Source organism: Arvicola amphibius, chromosome 2 (assembly GCF_903992535.2).
Source record: "Arvicola amphibius chromosome 2, mArvAmp1.2, whole genome shotgun sequence".
Classification (NCBI taxonomy): domain Eukaryota; kingdom Metazoa; phylum Chordata; class Mammalia; order Rodentia; family Cricetidae; genus Arvicola; species Arvicola amphibius.
Window position 1 is genome coordinate 99996534 of NC_052048.2, and position 14649 is coordinate 100011182.

The 14649-nt window shown below is 46.5% G+C and overlaps 1 protein-coding gene across 6 annotated transcripts in view; it reads left to right on the plus strand.

Moving 5' to 3' along the window:
* The first annotated feature begins 4479 nt into the window (after positions 1-4479).
* The window catches only part of Kidins220 (kinase D interacting substrate 220), an 89531-nt gene continuing 79361 nt past the window's right edge, over positions 4480-14649 (plus strand). For all 6 annotated transcript variants that reach the window (XM_038318410.1, XM_038318412.2, XM_038318414.2 and 3 more), the window contains exons 1-2: positions 4480-4608; positions 13176-13316. In XM_038318410.1, coding sequence (XP_038174338.1) covers positions 13209-13316 — 108 coding nt within the window. In that variant the 5' untranslated portion in view covers positions 4480-4608; positions 13176-13208. The remainder of the gene's footprint in view (positions 4609-13175; positions 13317-14649) is intronic.

Here is a 14649-nt window from a genome sequence, read left to right on the forward strand (position 1 = left end):
CTAGCCTACGTCCATCTTGGGTCGGGGCTTCATTGCATCTGACTCACTTCCCTTCTTCCCAGCATTCTGTTCTGTCTACTCCACCCACCTATGTTCTGACCTATCTCAGGCCAAGCAGTTTTCTTTATTAATTAACCAATGAAATCAACAGATTGATAGAAGACCCTCCTCTATCAAAGCCCCTTGAATCTGTAAGTCAAAATAAATCCCTCCCGTCTTAAGTGGTGTGTGTCAGCTATCATCCCAGTAACACAAGTACTTAAACAACAGCTGTCCATCCCCCATCGAGGCAGACACCCCAAAGCATCCCTGCACTGGTTTCTTTTCTCAGGCTTATTTCAGCTCACCAGCAGAGGGTAGAGGAAAATGGGGGCTTGGAGCAGCTGGCCATGGCCATCCACAGCGGTTCTTGTCCATCTTCAGCTGGCCATGTCTGTTCACAGCTGGCCATGTCTGTCCACAGCTGGCCATGTCCATCTACAGCTGTTCTTGTCCATCTTCAGCTGGCCATGTCTGTTCACAGCTGGCCATGTCTGTCCACAGCTGGCCACGTCCGTCCGCAGCTGGCCACGTCCGTCCGCAGCTGGCCACGTCCGTCCGCAGCTGGCCATGTCCGTTCGCAGCTGGCCATGTCCATCCGCAGCTGAGAAGCAGGAGGGATGCTGATGTTCATGTCACTCTCTGGGACTCCAGCATCCTGTGAATGCACTACCCACATCAAGGGCAGGGCTTCCCGGCTCACTTCACCCAGTCTAGAAACTGCCTCATGGACATCCTCAGAGAGTTGTGTCTTGTGATTCTGGAGCCTGTGGCGGTTCACGCTGACACAGCCGCTCCTCTTTTCGACCATTTGGCGTCGGTCAATTGAGTGTTTGCTTCTCATCTCTGATTAAGAAGCCAGAGAATCCCGAGCGGCGACAGAAAGGAAACTGACCCTTCAGATTTTTATGTATTCTCCAAATTCTTTGTAGCACACATATTTGATGGCCACAGCTCCCAACATTGTGTGTGTGTGTGTGTGTGTGTGTGATTTGCAGTGCACCACACCTGTCTGCGCTCTATGCGCTACCATACAGTTCGTGAACTGGGCAAGGGGCTGGAGATTGAAACACAAACACTCACAGGCAGAGACACGGGTCATCCTTGAAACAAGAATGCCCCCTTTAGTGTGTCCAGGGGCAGCTTATGTAGGGATAGCCATGCCCCAGCCAAACGCACCAGAAACCACTCTCCTGGCATCAGGAACTCCTGAGGGTCTCGTGCTCAGAGCAGCTGTAGGCACTCCGATCAGGGGAAAACAAGTTGTTTACAAGAAATTCAGGATCTGGGGGTTCACAGCTCCCAACATATATTTTTTTAACTCTCCTGGGGGAGGGGCAAGTGGGTGTGGGTGCCAGGAAAGGGAGAGAGTCACATCCCCTAGAACTGGAATTTATGGGTAGCAGTGTGGGTGTTGGGAATCAAACTCGGATTCTCAGTGAGAATGACAAGTGCTCTCAAGTGCTGAGCTGGTCTTGACCTGACAGCTATCCTCCTGCCTCAGTCTCCTCAGAGTATTGGAATTACAAGTGTGAGCTATCATACCGTCAAGAAGGAACAATTTCAGAGCAACCTGGTATGCAAAGCATGTTGAGATTTCTGTGGCAAAATATGCTGGACAATGGATGAAACTGAAGCCGCAGAGAGAAACTGGGCTGCTGAGGTCATCAGGCCAGCATGCTGATGCTATGGGAAAAGGATCCAAGGGCGATTAAATTACAGCTTGGATGGAGAGTATGGCCAGGAGTGGAAAGATAATGCCTATTTTTCCTTCTACATAAAAACGCATGACAAAGAGGTAAGCCGGATTCTCAGACTCCATGATTCAGAGTCTCGGGGCCTTGAGTGATTCAGACCCTTAGGGTGCGTTTCTCGGAAAGATCTAGGCAGGCTCCCTGAACTTGGGAAAGACTAAAGAACAATGGAGGGGCGTGTCTTCCAGACAGAGGAGGAACCATTTTAGTCGCCACATTTTTAGTGGCTTTTTTTCCTCATCGCTTTACCTAATGTTATCTAGTTATTTTTAAGTTATTACCATTCTCATTTTAATGCAGATTCTCATTTTAATGCAGATTCTCATTTTAATGCAGAAATGCCTGTTTTCTTTTTCGGTTCTTGGACAGGGTTTCTCTGCAGCTTTTGGAGCCTTGTAGACCAGGCTGGCCTCGAACTCACAGAGATCCACCTGCCTCTGCCTCCCAAGTGCTGGGATTAAAGGCTTGCGCCACCACCGCCCGGCTCTGTTTCATATTTAAAAAAAAAAAACCTAAGAGGTTCCCTGCCCCCTCCCTGTCCCCACAAATTGAGACTTGCCGGCCCTGAACAGGGGCTGGGTTCCTGAATGTTAGAATTGTGTTTTCAGTCTCCCTTGCCTCTCCTCACTTAGCCCAGCCTGCAGGGGGCGCCTGACCTCCAGTTCTTAACCACAATGCTTCCCAAGATAGCCCCAGGAAAGAATGATTTGCTCCCTAATGTTCCCAGGGATTTAGTTTTGACAAGAGGGGGGCTGTAGGTTCCAAGAGCAGGGCTTGTATGAGACTGAGACCTACTTGGCCATCTTCTTCACCAAGAATTCCCAGTGTGGTTCTGTAGGGCCTAGATGTCCCTAAGTTGGGGACCCAGCATTTTGCTCTTCTGCCTACCTCATTTAGTGCTGTGTTCCAGGGCCCCCAAAGGCAGATAGTGGGTTGGGTTTGCCACCCATTCCGCTCCCCCCACCCCCCGCAGAGCTTGGTGTAGGTAAGTAGGCATGAGCCTGGCGCTGCCTAAAGTCAGTTTTCTGCTTGTGGAGGCTGTCCCATTAATCTCCACACTCTCTGCTGGAGATCCAGGTGTTTGGAGGATGGTCTGGGAAGCTTGAGTGAGAAACCGAATGGAAGGCCAGGGTCTGGATCCTCCGGGAACCCTTTGTCACAAATGCGAGTTTCCAGTGCCGGTCCCAAGGCCACAGGAACCACATTTTTCTGATCTCTTATATCTCTTCATGAGATTTTTTTCAGTGATCCCGTCCACCCAGGCGCTGAAACCATCTACCCTCCTTTCCTGCCTTTTTTCTTCTTCCTCTTCCTCCACTTTTTGGTTCTTTTGAGACAGGGTCTCACCATGCAGACCAGGCTGGCCTCTAACTCACCAGATCCACCTGCCTCTGCCTCCTAAGTACTGAGAGCAAAGGTGTGCGCCACCACCAAGCCCGGGGTTGACCCTATCCCTTTCATGTCTATGTTACGGAAAATACTGGCCAGCTTTTGGACTGGGATGGCAGGGTTTGAGGGGAAGGCAGACAGAACAGGGGCAAGCCTTCCAAAAGCCTTACCTATGAGTGCCATGGGGAACAGGTTTCACAGAAGAGGAAACCTACTGGAGAGTTTAATTGAGAAATGCTTACTGTTCTGAGGGGTGGGGGAGGGGAGTGAATGGGGGAGGAGTTGGGAGATTGGACCTTCCCTTGGGGGAGCTTCCAAAGCTTTTAAATAGATCTGAGGGATGAACATAAGTATAGTTAGTTAATGGGCTAGTTAGCCAATATGTGGTATTGTGTGAGAAACTTCCAACTTCCTAGAGGACCTGGAGGGAGCTGATTCAGTCATACTGGGTGGGGAGGGGAATGAGACGGTGGGCAGAACTCTGGAACCGGGAACTAATGAAGGCAGGTGGGAGCTAGGGAGATGCACTCTCTGTGTGGGGTGGGGGAAGACTAGGAAATCGGTATCACAAGGTGCTGTGCAGGGACCATTACCAAGATGGGGTCACTAATGGTGTCTAGCTGAAGTGGACAGGGATCAGTCGTGGCATTTGGTGACCTTCCAGAAACCCTTTCTGCAGAGGTGGGAGGGACCCTGGGAGAGATGGTGGGTCCTCAGAGAGCTGGAGGAAGAATATGCAGAGGCCGAGCACTCTTGAGATAAAAAGCCATGGACACAGGAAGGCAGACATCTGTCTCCTCGGCCCTAGAAGGAGGAACTGAGCTTCCTTCATTGGCAAGAATGGGCAGTGCCTTCCAAAGGTGCAATTGTGGTTTATTTCTCTGAGTGACTGCTTATAATGCCAGGTATGGATTATAAATTGACTTTCATAAAAGTGAATGACAGGGAAAAATATTACCTGGGGCACTTGTTAAAAAATAATACATGCATTTAGCTGGGTGTGGTGGCACAGGTCGGCTGGGAGGTGGAGGCAGGATCGGTAGCTTAAGGTCATCCTCGGCTACGCAGTGAGTTTGACGCCTGCCTGGCCTTCTTGACACTGTCTTAAACAAAACAGAACATCTAGACCCAAACCAACCAAACCCTCTCTTAAACGGAGGGACGATGAGGAGGGCAGCAGGGACGAGCGTCCGAGATACCTCGACACCTGCCACTCCTTCTACCCCGCCCTCCAGGAGGCGGAGCCAGCGAAGCCCCACCCACACCAGACCCACGTGACCTGTCAGTTCCTGAGTCTCCGGAAAATGGCCGCCGGGTGTGGTGCGGGCAGAGCGCTGGGAGCCGTGCTCTCTCGGTGTCGCCTCCTCTGACGAGGTCTGCGGCGCGGCGAGCCGGTTCTGCCGAGCCGAGGATCGGCTGTGACACGGTCAGTGCGGAGGCGGCGAGGCCGGGAGAGGGAAGGCAGCGGAGGGTCCAAGGCTGGCGGGCGGCACCGGTGTGTGTGGTGGGGCGGGTGACCCGAGGCCGGTGCGGGGCATCGGGGCCGAGAGGGCGAGCGCGGTGCGGTCGGGCGGGGCACTCCGGTGAGGCGTTCCCGGGGGAGGGGGTCACTGGCGGGGACTCCAGGCCCAGGCGGCTTCCGTGGCTGTCACACCCTCACCTGGTGAGTCCCCCTCACTCAGCAGGTGTCGCGGAGGCTTTTCCTTTGCTTTCCGGGGAGGAGGTTGCTGTTTTCTTCTGCGCTGTCACCGCGGAGCCCACTGCCCCATTGTCCTGTGCTGGCTTTTAAACGCCCTGCAAGCCCCTGGTTAGGACGCGTCCATGTTTGCTTTGTCAGCCAGCAGTGTAGGAATTTTCTTTTTTTCAGGTTGCTTTCACGTATTGAAAGATTTAAGCCGGGTTTAGAACATTTTCTTATTAATAACTGTGTTGCTCTCTGCTTGCTAGACGTGTTTGCTAAAAATGTAGCGGCTTTCTCTTGGTTCTCAGATTCCTTTGCTGTGGGGTGTGGCTGGGGGGGGGAACCTCTTGGAGGTGATAGGTTAGGGGATAGGTCATAGGTTAGTCCCCGCTCTCTCTCTCTGCCTCTGTCTCTCTGTCTCTGTCTGTCTCTCTCTTCCTCTCTCTCTCTCAAGGGTGATTTTGTCTCTGGTGCACAGATGAGATTGAAAAGTGCTGTGGCAAGGTGTGTTCTTTGTTCTTAATCTTTGTTCTCAATCTTTACAAGGACAGACTACTTCATCGGACTCATTTTGGGGTCCTTGTTAATAATCTGTTTCTGTCCTGGCGGTGCCTTTAATCCCAGCACTCGGAGGCAGAGGCAGGAGGATCTTTGTGAGTTCGGGTCCAGCCTGGTTTACAGAGTTCCAGGACTGCCAAGGCTACATAGAGAAACCCTGTCTCGAAAACAATAACAACAACAACAACAAGGAAAAAAAAACCCAAAACAAAACAAAACAAAATCTGTTTCTGAGCTCCACCACAGGTCTGCCAAAATGGAACTCTCTCTCTCTCTGGGTTAATGGTATGGTATACAATATTTGATATGCTTTGCAAATAATTGATGTGCACACCATTTAGGGTCCTTTTAAGCAATCTCCCCTCCTCTCCCTTCCCCTTCCTTTCCCTTCTCTCCTCGCCTCTTCTCTTTTCTTCATATATGGCCCTGGCTTGACAGAAATTAGCTTGCCTCTGCCTCCCAGGTGCAGGGGATAAAGACTTGTGCCATGTGCCAACACATCAGGCTCTAATCGAGTGCTTTAGGGGCACTTAAATGTTCGTAGTGGTCAGAGCACTCCCCGGTCTCACCAGAGCTCAGGCTGGGTGGTGAGAAGGGGCAGATACATCTCCTGCCTTTCTTCCTATCTGTTCTCATCTCCTTCTCCATCTTGTAATAAGCATGGGTACTCTTTAGCTGCCATTCATGGCAATACTAACATTGCCACCTATTTTTGTCTCCAAGTCATATGCTTTGCTGTTATTTTTTTCCATCTATAATATCTCTGGATATTTTGTTCAACTAGAAATTCAAATATTGCGTCTTTTATTTCCTTGAAAAGGGATGTCTTATATCTCTTTTTTATTTTTACTGCCTGATTCCTTTCCTGTAGACTTCTGTTTTTTTTTTTTTTTTTTTTTTTTGGTTTTTTGAGACAGGGTTTCTCTGTGGCTTTGGAGCCTGTCCTGGAACTAGCTCTTGTAGACCAGGCTGGTCTCGAACTCACAGAGATCCACCTGCCTCTGCCTCCCGAGTGCTGGGATTAAAGGCGTGCGCCACCACCGCCCGGCTAGACGGTTTTGGTCCCTAAGTCATACCTAGAGTCCTGGTTCTTTTCTTCTCTTCTCCCCCCCACCCCCTCTCTCTGGTTCTTTTGAGACAAGGTTTCTCTGTAACTTTGGAGCCTGTCCTAGAACTAGCTCTTGTAGACCAGGCTGGCCTTGAACTCACAGAGATCCTCCTGCCTCTGCACCCCAAGTCCTAGGATTAAAAGTGTGCACCACTACCACCCTGCTGGTTGTTCTTTTTTTTTTTTTTTTTTTGTTCTGGTTGTGTATACATACACTACTAAATTAAGTTTTCTATGATCCTGCACGAGTCTGTCATCCCCCTCCTCCAGCTTTTGCTGAAGAATGTCAGCTTTTTTCCCCCACTGAATTCCTGAGTGTTTAGAAGGCATGAGCAAGAAACCTTAGGGAAAGGATACTTACAGGGGTGAGGAGAGGTCAGGATACCCAGGAGCTTTGTGATCTGTTTCGCAGGGGCCTCTCTGGTTCCCTTAGGAAGGGGCCTGCTCTGTTCCTGTCTGTAAGGTCTCATTCTCTGATGACTGTGATCCTACACATCATCCATAGTGACATCCATAATTCCAGTTCTGGACTGGCCCAGCTTATCTTCTGAGCGTGACCTGTACAGATTGTTTGCATAGCCTTGCCTGTGGCTAATAGCAGAGAACGTTCTTGTTGAGAGGTGACAGAGGGCCTGTCTGTGGACAAAGACCCCCCCTCTCCAAAAGAGGCATCCTTTATGTACCTATGTAGTTACTCGGCTTGACAATTGAGATCATAGGTTCTGGAGATATAAGAGAATGGAGCTAGCCTTTAAGCTTGAAGAGATACAGGTCTAAGCCATTGTGGACTTTGAAGCTATAGCCGTCAAAGCATGCAGGACGTGTTTTGGTTTGCTGGGAGTATAACCTCTGGCATTCCATGTTGATGCACATTCTACCAAGATTGGGTTGGTTCTACTGTTAGAAATTGAGCAGTGAACGGAGTCCTTATTCTTAGTGAACTCTTTGCTGGGGTAGCAAGAGCAGGCTAAATAAGTAAGTGGTGTGTTGAATCATACTGAGTGCTATCCCAGATAAAGCTGAGTTCAGGAATGGTGATAGTGTTGGGGGGTGAGGGCTGGTTTATACTTAGTGACTGGAGTGCTCTGTGTCAGGTGACATTGTTTGGAAACATAGGACAGCCTGAAGAAAGTGAAGTAGAGTGGTAGGAGATGAGCCTCGGGAGGAGAAGGGGAGGTCTAAGTGAGATGTGAGGCTGGAGCTAGGAGGGCCATGCAGGAATGCCATACTGTGCTTTAGTCTAGCCCTGGATGGTCATGTATCCTAAACAGCTGAGACTCCGCATCTGTAGTTCTTACCCCCTCTTTATATATGCATAGACATTTCTTAATTAATACAGTGTTTAGAAACATATTGATCCCCTGTGTGAATTTGTCACAGTTTGTATACCCCAGGTTTAAAATATGTATGCTTGTGTTTCCGCCTGAGTTTGTATATACCATTTGCATGTGGTGCCCTTGGAGGCAAGCTCCCCTGGAGCTAGAGTTGTAAGAGATCAGGAACTGGGAACTCAACCCAGATCCACTAAGTGTTCTTGTGAATAAAGTTATGTGATATTTAAATCTTTATCCACATTTTTCCTAGTTTTAGAATTGCTTCCTAGGTATGAAATTTTTGGATCAAATAACTTCTTTTTAAACTAAGGCATATTGACATGATTAATTTACATGCTACAGAATATACCCTTTTGAGGGTATGGTTTTGAATTTTTGTTGTTTTGTTTTTTTCAAGGCGGGGTTTCTTTGTGTAACAGCCCTGGCTGTCCTGGAACTTGCTTTGTAGACCAGGCTGGCGTCAAACTCACTGAGGTCAGCCTGCCTCTGCTTCCTGAGTGCTGAGATTAAAGGCGTGCACTACCACCTCCCAGCATGGTTTTGAGTTTTGACACCTCCAGGTAGTTATGTAACACAGCACAATTGAAGCAGAGAATCCCCGGCAGCTTTCCCGTTCTCCTGCAGTCCTCAGCAGTGTCTCACCTTTTGTCTCGTTCCCTAGCAACCCCCAGTGTGTTCCTGTCCGCTCCAGGTAGTTCTTGTTCCAGAAGGTCATATTTACATGGATTCATAGAGTGCCATAATGATTTCTTCCCACTGGCCCCCAAAACAGACTTCATTCCTGCATATAAAACATGAACCCTATCTCAAGGACCCCAGAAGTCAACTCCCTTCTGTTCCATTAGCTCACAAAGTTCTAATGCCATCTTTTAAGTCCAGATTAGTGAGGAGGTAGTGACACGGTCACCTCAGACCGTAACACCCGATTCTGTGTTAACCCCTCTGTACAGTTCGCGCGCCACTGTACCAAATCGAGTCGGGCAAGGGCCTGAGATTGAAAGAACACACAGAGACCTGGGTCATTGGGAAGGAGATCAGCCAAATGCCGTTTATTTAGCCTTGGGGAAATCCTTATACACCTCGCTGCTGCACAAGGATTTCCGCCCAGGCAGGTGGGAAATTACCACACCAAAGATGGAGTTAACAATGCCCTACAGCTAATCACCAGGCGCGGTAGAGGGAGCACAGGAACAAACAGAATGTTTTAGCTGGCTGACCAGAAACTGTCCTCAAGATGAACCCCAGGAACAAGGGTAGACCCGGGCCCTACACCAGACTGTCTGTGATCCTGTGGGATTCAGTCAGGCAGTCTGCTGGTACCTGTCTGTAATCACATCATTGGGAGGCAGATGCAGGAGGATCAAATTTGAGGCTAACTTAAAATTATGTATTAAGAACCTGTCTCCCTCAATCAAAATATCTGTTTCCTTGCCCTCCGTCTCTGTCCTTCCCCCATCTCAACTATTCTGTTCCTCAAGTTTTCCTCCTCCCTCCCCTTCTCCCCTCCTTCTTCCCTTCTGCAGACCCTTCTCCCCTCACCCCCATGCTCCAAATTTTGTCAGGAGATCTTATCTATTTTCCCTTCCCAGGGAGATCTATATACGTTTCTCTTAGGGTTAACCTTGTTACTTAGCTTCTTTAGGGTTTACACTATAAGTTCATTATCCTTTGCTTTACAGCTAGTAGTAACCACTTAGGAGTGAGTACATACTAAGATCACCTTTCTGGGACTGGGTTACCTTAATCAGGATGGGTTTTTCTAGTTCGATCCATTTGCATACATATTTCAAGATGTCATTTTTTTTTTACCACTGAGTAGTACTCCAGTATGTAAATGTACTACATTTTCTTTATCTATTCTTTGTTTGAGGGGCATCTAGGTTGTTTCCAGGTTCTGGCTATTACAAATAATGCAGCTACGAACATAGCTGAACAAATAAATGCCCTTGTAGTATGATTGAGCATCCTTTGGATATATGCCCAAGAATGGAATTGCTGGGTTTTGAGGTAGGTTGATTCCCAGTTTTCTGAGAAACTGCCATACTGATTTCCAGAATGGTTGTACAAGTTTGCATTCCCACCAACAATGGAGGAGTATTTTCCATATTCCTCATTCTCTCCAGCATAAGCTACCATTGGTGTTTTTGATCTTAGCCATTCTGACAGGTATAAGATGGTATCAGAGTTGTTTTGATTTGCATTTCCCTGATGGCTAGCAAGAAACCTGGCACTAAAGAAATTCCCAGGAATCCACAAGGATGACCTCAGCTAAGACCCTAAGCAATAGTGGAGAGAGTACCCAAACTGGCCTTGCCCTGTGGTCAGATTGATGACTATCTTAAATGTCACCATAGAACCTTCATCCAGCAACTGATGGAATCCGAGGCAGAGCCCCTCAGCAGAGCACTGGGCTGAGCTCCCAAAGTCCAGCTGAAGAGTGGGAGGAATGAGAATATGAGCAAAGAGGTCAAGACCGTGATGGGGACATCCACTGAAACAGTTTAACTGGCTAATGGGAGCTCACCAACTCCAGCTGAACAGGGAAGGATCCAGTATAGGACCAAAATAGTCCCTCTGAATGTGGGTGACAGTTGTATTGCTAAGGCAGACTTAGGGGCCACTGGCAATGGGACCAGAATTTATCCCTACTGCTTGTACTGGCTTTTCGGAACTATTCTCTTTGGACGGATACCTTGCTCAGCATAGATATAGTAGGCAGGGCCTTGGATCTTTCTCTGAGTATTGTGCTTTACCCTCTCTGAGGAGTGGGTGGAGGATGGGGTGGGGGAAGGTGGAGGAAATGGGAGGAGGAGAGTGGGAACTGGGATGATATGTAAAATGAAAAAAGATTGTTTTGTTTTTTAAAAAAAAATAAAGTGAAAAAAAGGACCCTGTTTCAAGAACAGAAACAAACAAACAAACAAACAAACAAATAAAAACTAAACCAAAACAACCAAACAGAGAAACAAGTTATCTGAAGGAGCAATTTAATTCTCCTAGCAGAGGTAAATTTTTTGTTTTTCTTTTTTTAATTTTGATGAAACCCCGATCTATCGGGTTTTTCTTTTCTTCTTTTACATATTGTTTTTGGTTTTATGTTAAGGCAGTTTTCTTGATCAGAGGTTACAGAGATAGTGTTCTTTCTTGCAGCAGTTTTGTGCTTATGTGGTACATTTGGTTTGTTTTGAGTTAGGATCTGTATAGTGGGCGAAGGAAGGACTGATGGTTTTATGTTTAGATGTCCCTTGAGTAGAATGCAGTCTACTTAAAACAATTTTAGAATATTTCTTTTTATTCTTTGACAATTTAATGTATGTATACAATGTATCTTGGTCACACCCACCTCATCCCACCCCCGCCACTTCCTCTAGACAACCCTCCTTTTCCCAGCTTACACCCTACTTATGGTAGTGTACACTGAGCAAACAGAGTGCATTTCTAGTGGTGGAGACCAGTGGAGAACAAGCAAGTGGTCAAGGGGTGGGAGTGTGGGGTTACTGTGGGGCAGCTGAAGTTACTGTTCTCATACGTCCCATGGTAGGCTACACTTTCTCATAGTGTGGCCTGCAAGAATGAGGTACCAGCTATGGGCACATCTGATGAAGAGAAATTTAGCAGACAAGCTGAGCACAGATGCCTGGGTGGGATGGGCCATGGTTGTAGTGAAGGGACTGAGGGGGAGTTGTAGAACCACAGGGTCATGAGCATTAAATAAATAGGTGAGAGGCCACCCCACTTACAGTCCTCTGCTGAGATGAAACATTTGATGTTTTTCTCTTCCAAAAAGAAGGCTTTGAGCAAAAGAATTCAGTTCAGCTCAGTAAGGCTCTAGTACACATTTCAGTGACAGCGTCAAGTCACTTGCATGCTGGTCAAAGATGCAGATTCAGGGACCCTGCCTAGACCTGCTGAGTCAGAGGCTCCGAGAGGAGGACAGGGATCTGTGCTATAAGACCTCCCAATGATTCCGATGCATCCATGCCTGAAGGTTGTTTATTTTTGATTGATAAATACTAATTTTACATATTTATGTTTCCATGTGTGCACACATATGGAACGATCAACTCAGGCTAATTAACTTGTTAATCACCTCACATCTTTATAATTTCTTTGTGATGCGAACATCTAAAATCAACTCACTTGGCTAATTTGAAAAACATGATATACTATTGATAAATCATAGATACAGCCTACAGAACTGTTGGCCCTGGTCTAACTAAAACTTTGTACTCTTGAACCATCATTTCCTTTTCTGTCCATCCCCACACTCCTATAGCCTCTGCTAGATCATCTAGAAGCTCACTGTGGGGTGCTTTATAGACAGAGCGTCAGGGAGGCTGAGTGGAAGCTGTGAGATGTCAGGATGGCTTGTAGGCTGCTAGTGATGGAAGCAGTGACAATAGATAGGAATTACTTTTTGTAGATAGAGCTAGAAGGGCTCGCTATTTTAGGTTGGTTATATATTAGATTCAATGTTGTGTGAGAAGGAAGGTTAAGTCAGAGGCCTGGGCCCTGGAAGGATGGAACTGGAGCTCCAGTATAGGGTCAGCAATCGGCACAGTGGAGCACCACTTCCCTTGTGCTTGGGGAGCTGGTGATGAAGCTCAATAGCATCCGGCTTGGGTTTTTGATGAACTAAGTTTGATATGCACTGCTAGTCTGAGAAAGGACATTGTAGTGGTATTTTGTTTGTAATCTAACAAATAAAGCTTGTCTGAAGATCAAAGTGCAGAGCTAAACCACTAGTGAGCCATAGAGGTCAGGCAGTAGTGGCACACACCTTTAATCCCAGCACTTAGGAGACAGAGGCAGGTGGATATCTGTGAGTTTGAGGCCGTCTGGGCTACACTAGTTTGAATCTGCCTAAAAGAGAAAAAGCTCACACAAAGGGGATCCCAGCACTTGGGATCCCATGCTTTTAATCTCACAGCACTAGGGAGGTGGAGGCAGGAGTGATATGGCTGGGCAGAGAGAGGAATATAAGGCAGGAGACAGGAGCTCAGTGCAGTCTGAGGATCTGTAGAGACGGGATCACCCCTTCAATATGAGCACTGGAAGAGGTAAGAACTTTCTAGTGCTGATCTTTCATCATTAACTCCTATGTCTGACTCCGAGTGTTTATTATTAAGAACAATTGGAATTCGTGCTGCAGGACATCTTCAGCGTTCTGACAGTGGAGGTGTAGGGATTTGTTTATATCTCTACCATTGGAAGTGTATCTGAACACATTTAAGGGTAAAACTGAAGGATATTTAATAGCTTAGTTTATTTCTAACCAGAAATGAACATTTTGTCTAACTTGTTTTTTACAGGTGAAATAAAGTCGGCTGTAGATTTCTGTGAAAATGTCGGTTCTAATATCACAGAGTGTGATAAATTATGTGGAAGAAGAAAATATTCCTGCTCTGAAAGCTCTTCTTGAGAAGTGCAAAGATGTGGATGAGAGAAATGAGGTGAGGCTGGAGTAAATTCCACCCGTGTTGTAGATGCTCTGCACGAGGTGCTGTGCTAAGGATGAAGGCGGGAATAGGTGGCTCTCTGCTTCAGCGGGCATATTCATGATGCAGCTTCTTCTTGGAGTATTTTGGATTTCGTGTTTTGAAAGTACTTTTAGCTCATATAAGTCATTGAATATTGAATGTAGACATCTTGACTTTCCCCCTGATAAAATAGTAAGTATTCAGGAGGTTTGGTTCTTGAAAACCACAGTGCTCCTAGGAAGCTTTATAATCTAAGATTCCCCCTTCCTTCAAATAGATCAACCAGACTAAATGTTTTTTCAGTGGACTCTTAAATCCACCTGGGTCGTTCATTTGACACACCTTAGGATTTTAGATGCTGCATGTTTTAGAGAATATTACATACATTATGTTACTGTTTAGTAACTAGTAAACTTACCTTAAATATTAGTCTTAAATACCTTAAATATTTCTGTTAAATAGTGTAAGCAAAAGCGTTGCTCTTATTTCATCAGATGTAGTATGATGGTTGAGAACTATTTGATATGACATTTTAGATAGAGAGTAATAAATTTTAACTGTCAAAGTATGTATTTTAATAAATCTTAAATTTTTAGATTATTATTTTATGGGTATGGGCATTTTACCTGCATATTTGCTTGTGTGCCATGTGCCTGCCTAGTGCATGCAGAAGTCAGAAGAAAGCACTGGAGTTAACAGACAGTTGTGAGCTAGCTAACAGGTGGATGCTGGGAATTGAACCCAGGTCCTTTGGAAGGGCCACCAGTGCTCTTAACCACTAAGCCATCTTTCTGCCTTTCTTTCCTTTTTCAATGCTAGGGATTGAGTCCATGCCTTCATGCATGCTAGGTTAGAGCACTACTGTAGCGCTGTATCCATAGCCCTACAATTGATACTTTTTATTTTTATTAAACGTGTGTGTGTGTGTGTGTGTGTGTGTGTGTAGGTGTGTAAGTTAGGTGACAACTTTCAGGAATTGGTTCTCTACTATCGTGGGTCTTGAAGATAGAATGAGATTGTCAGGCTTGATGGCAAGTACCGTTATCCACTGAGCCATCTCTTCTTATAGAATTTAATCTTGGAGCAGGATATGGTGGTGTACTCCTTTAATCCCAGCTCTCAGGAGTCAGAGGCAGGCAGATCTTTGTGAGTTCAAGGACAGCCTGGTTTACATTGTAAGTTTCAGACCAGTTAGGCTATATAGTCCTTACCCCCGTCCCCACAAAAGCAAACAAAAGTCATCATTGTTACTATTATTTTAAACTGTTGGACTGGCAGGTCTAGCTCTGTAGTAGAATGTGTTTAC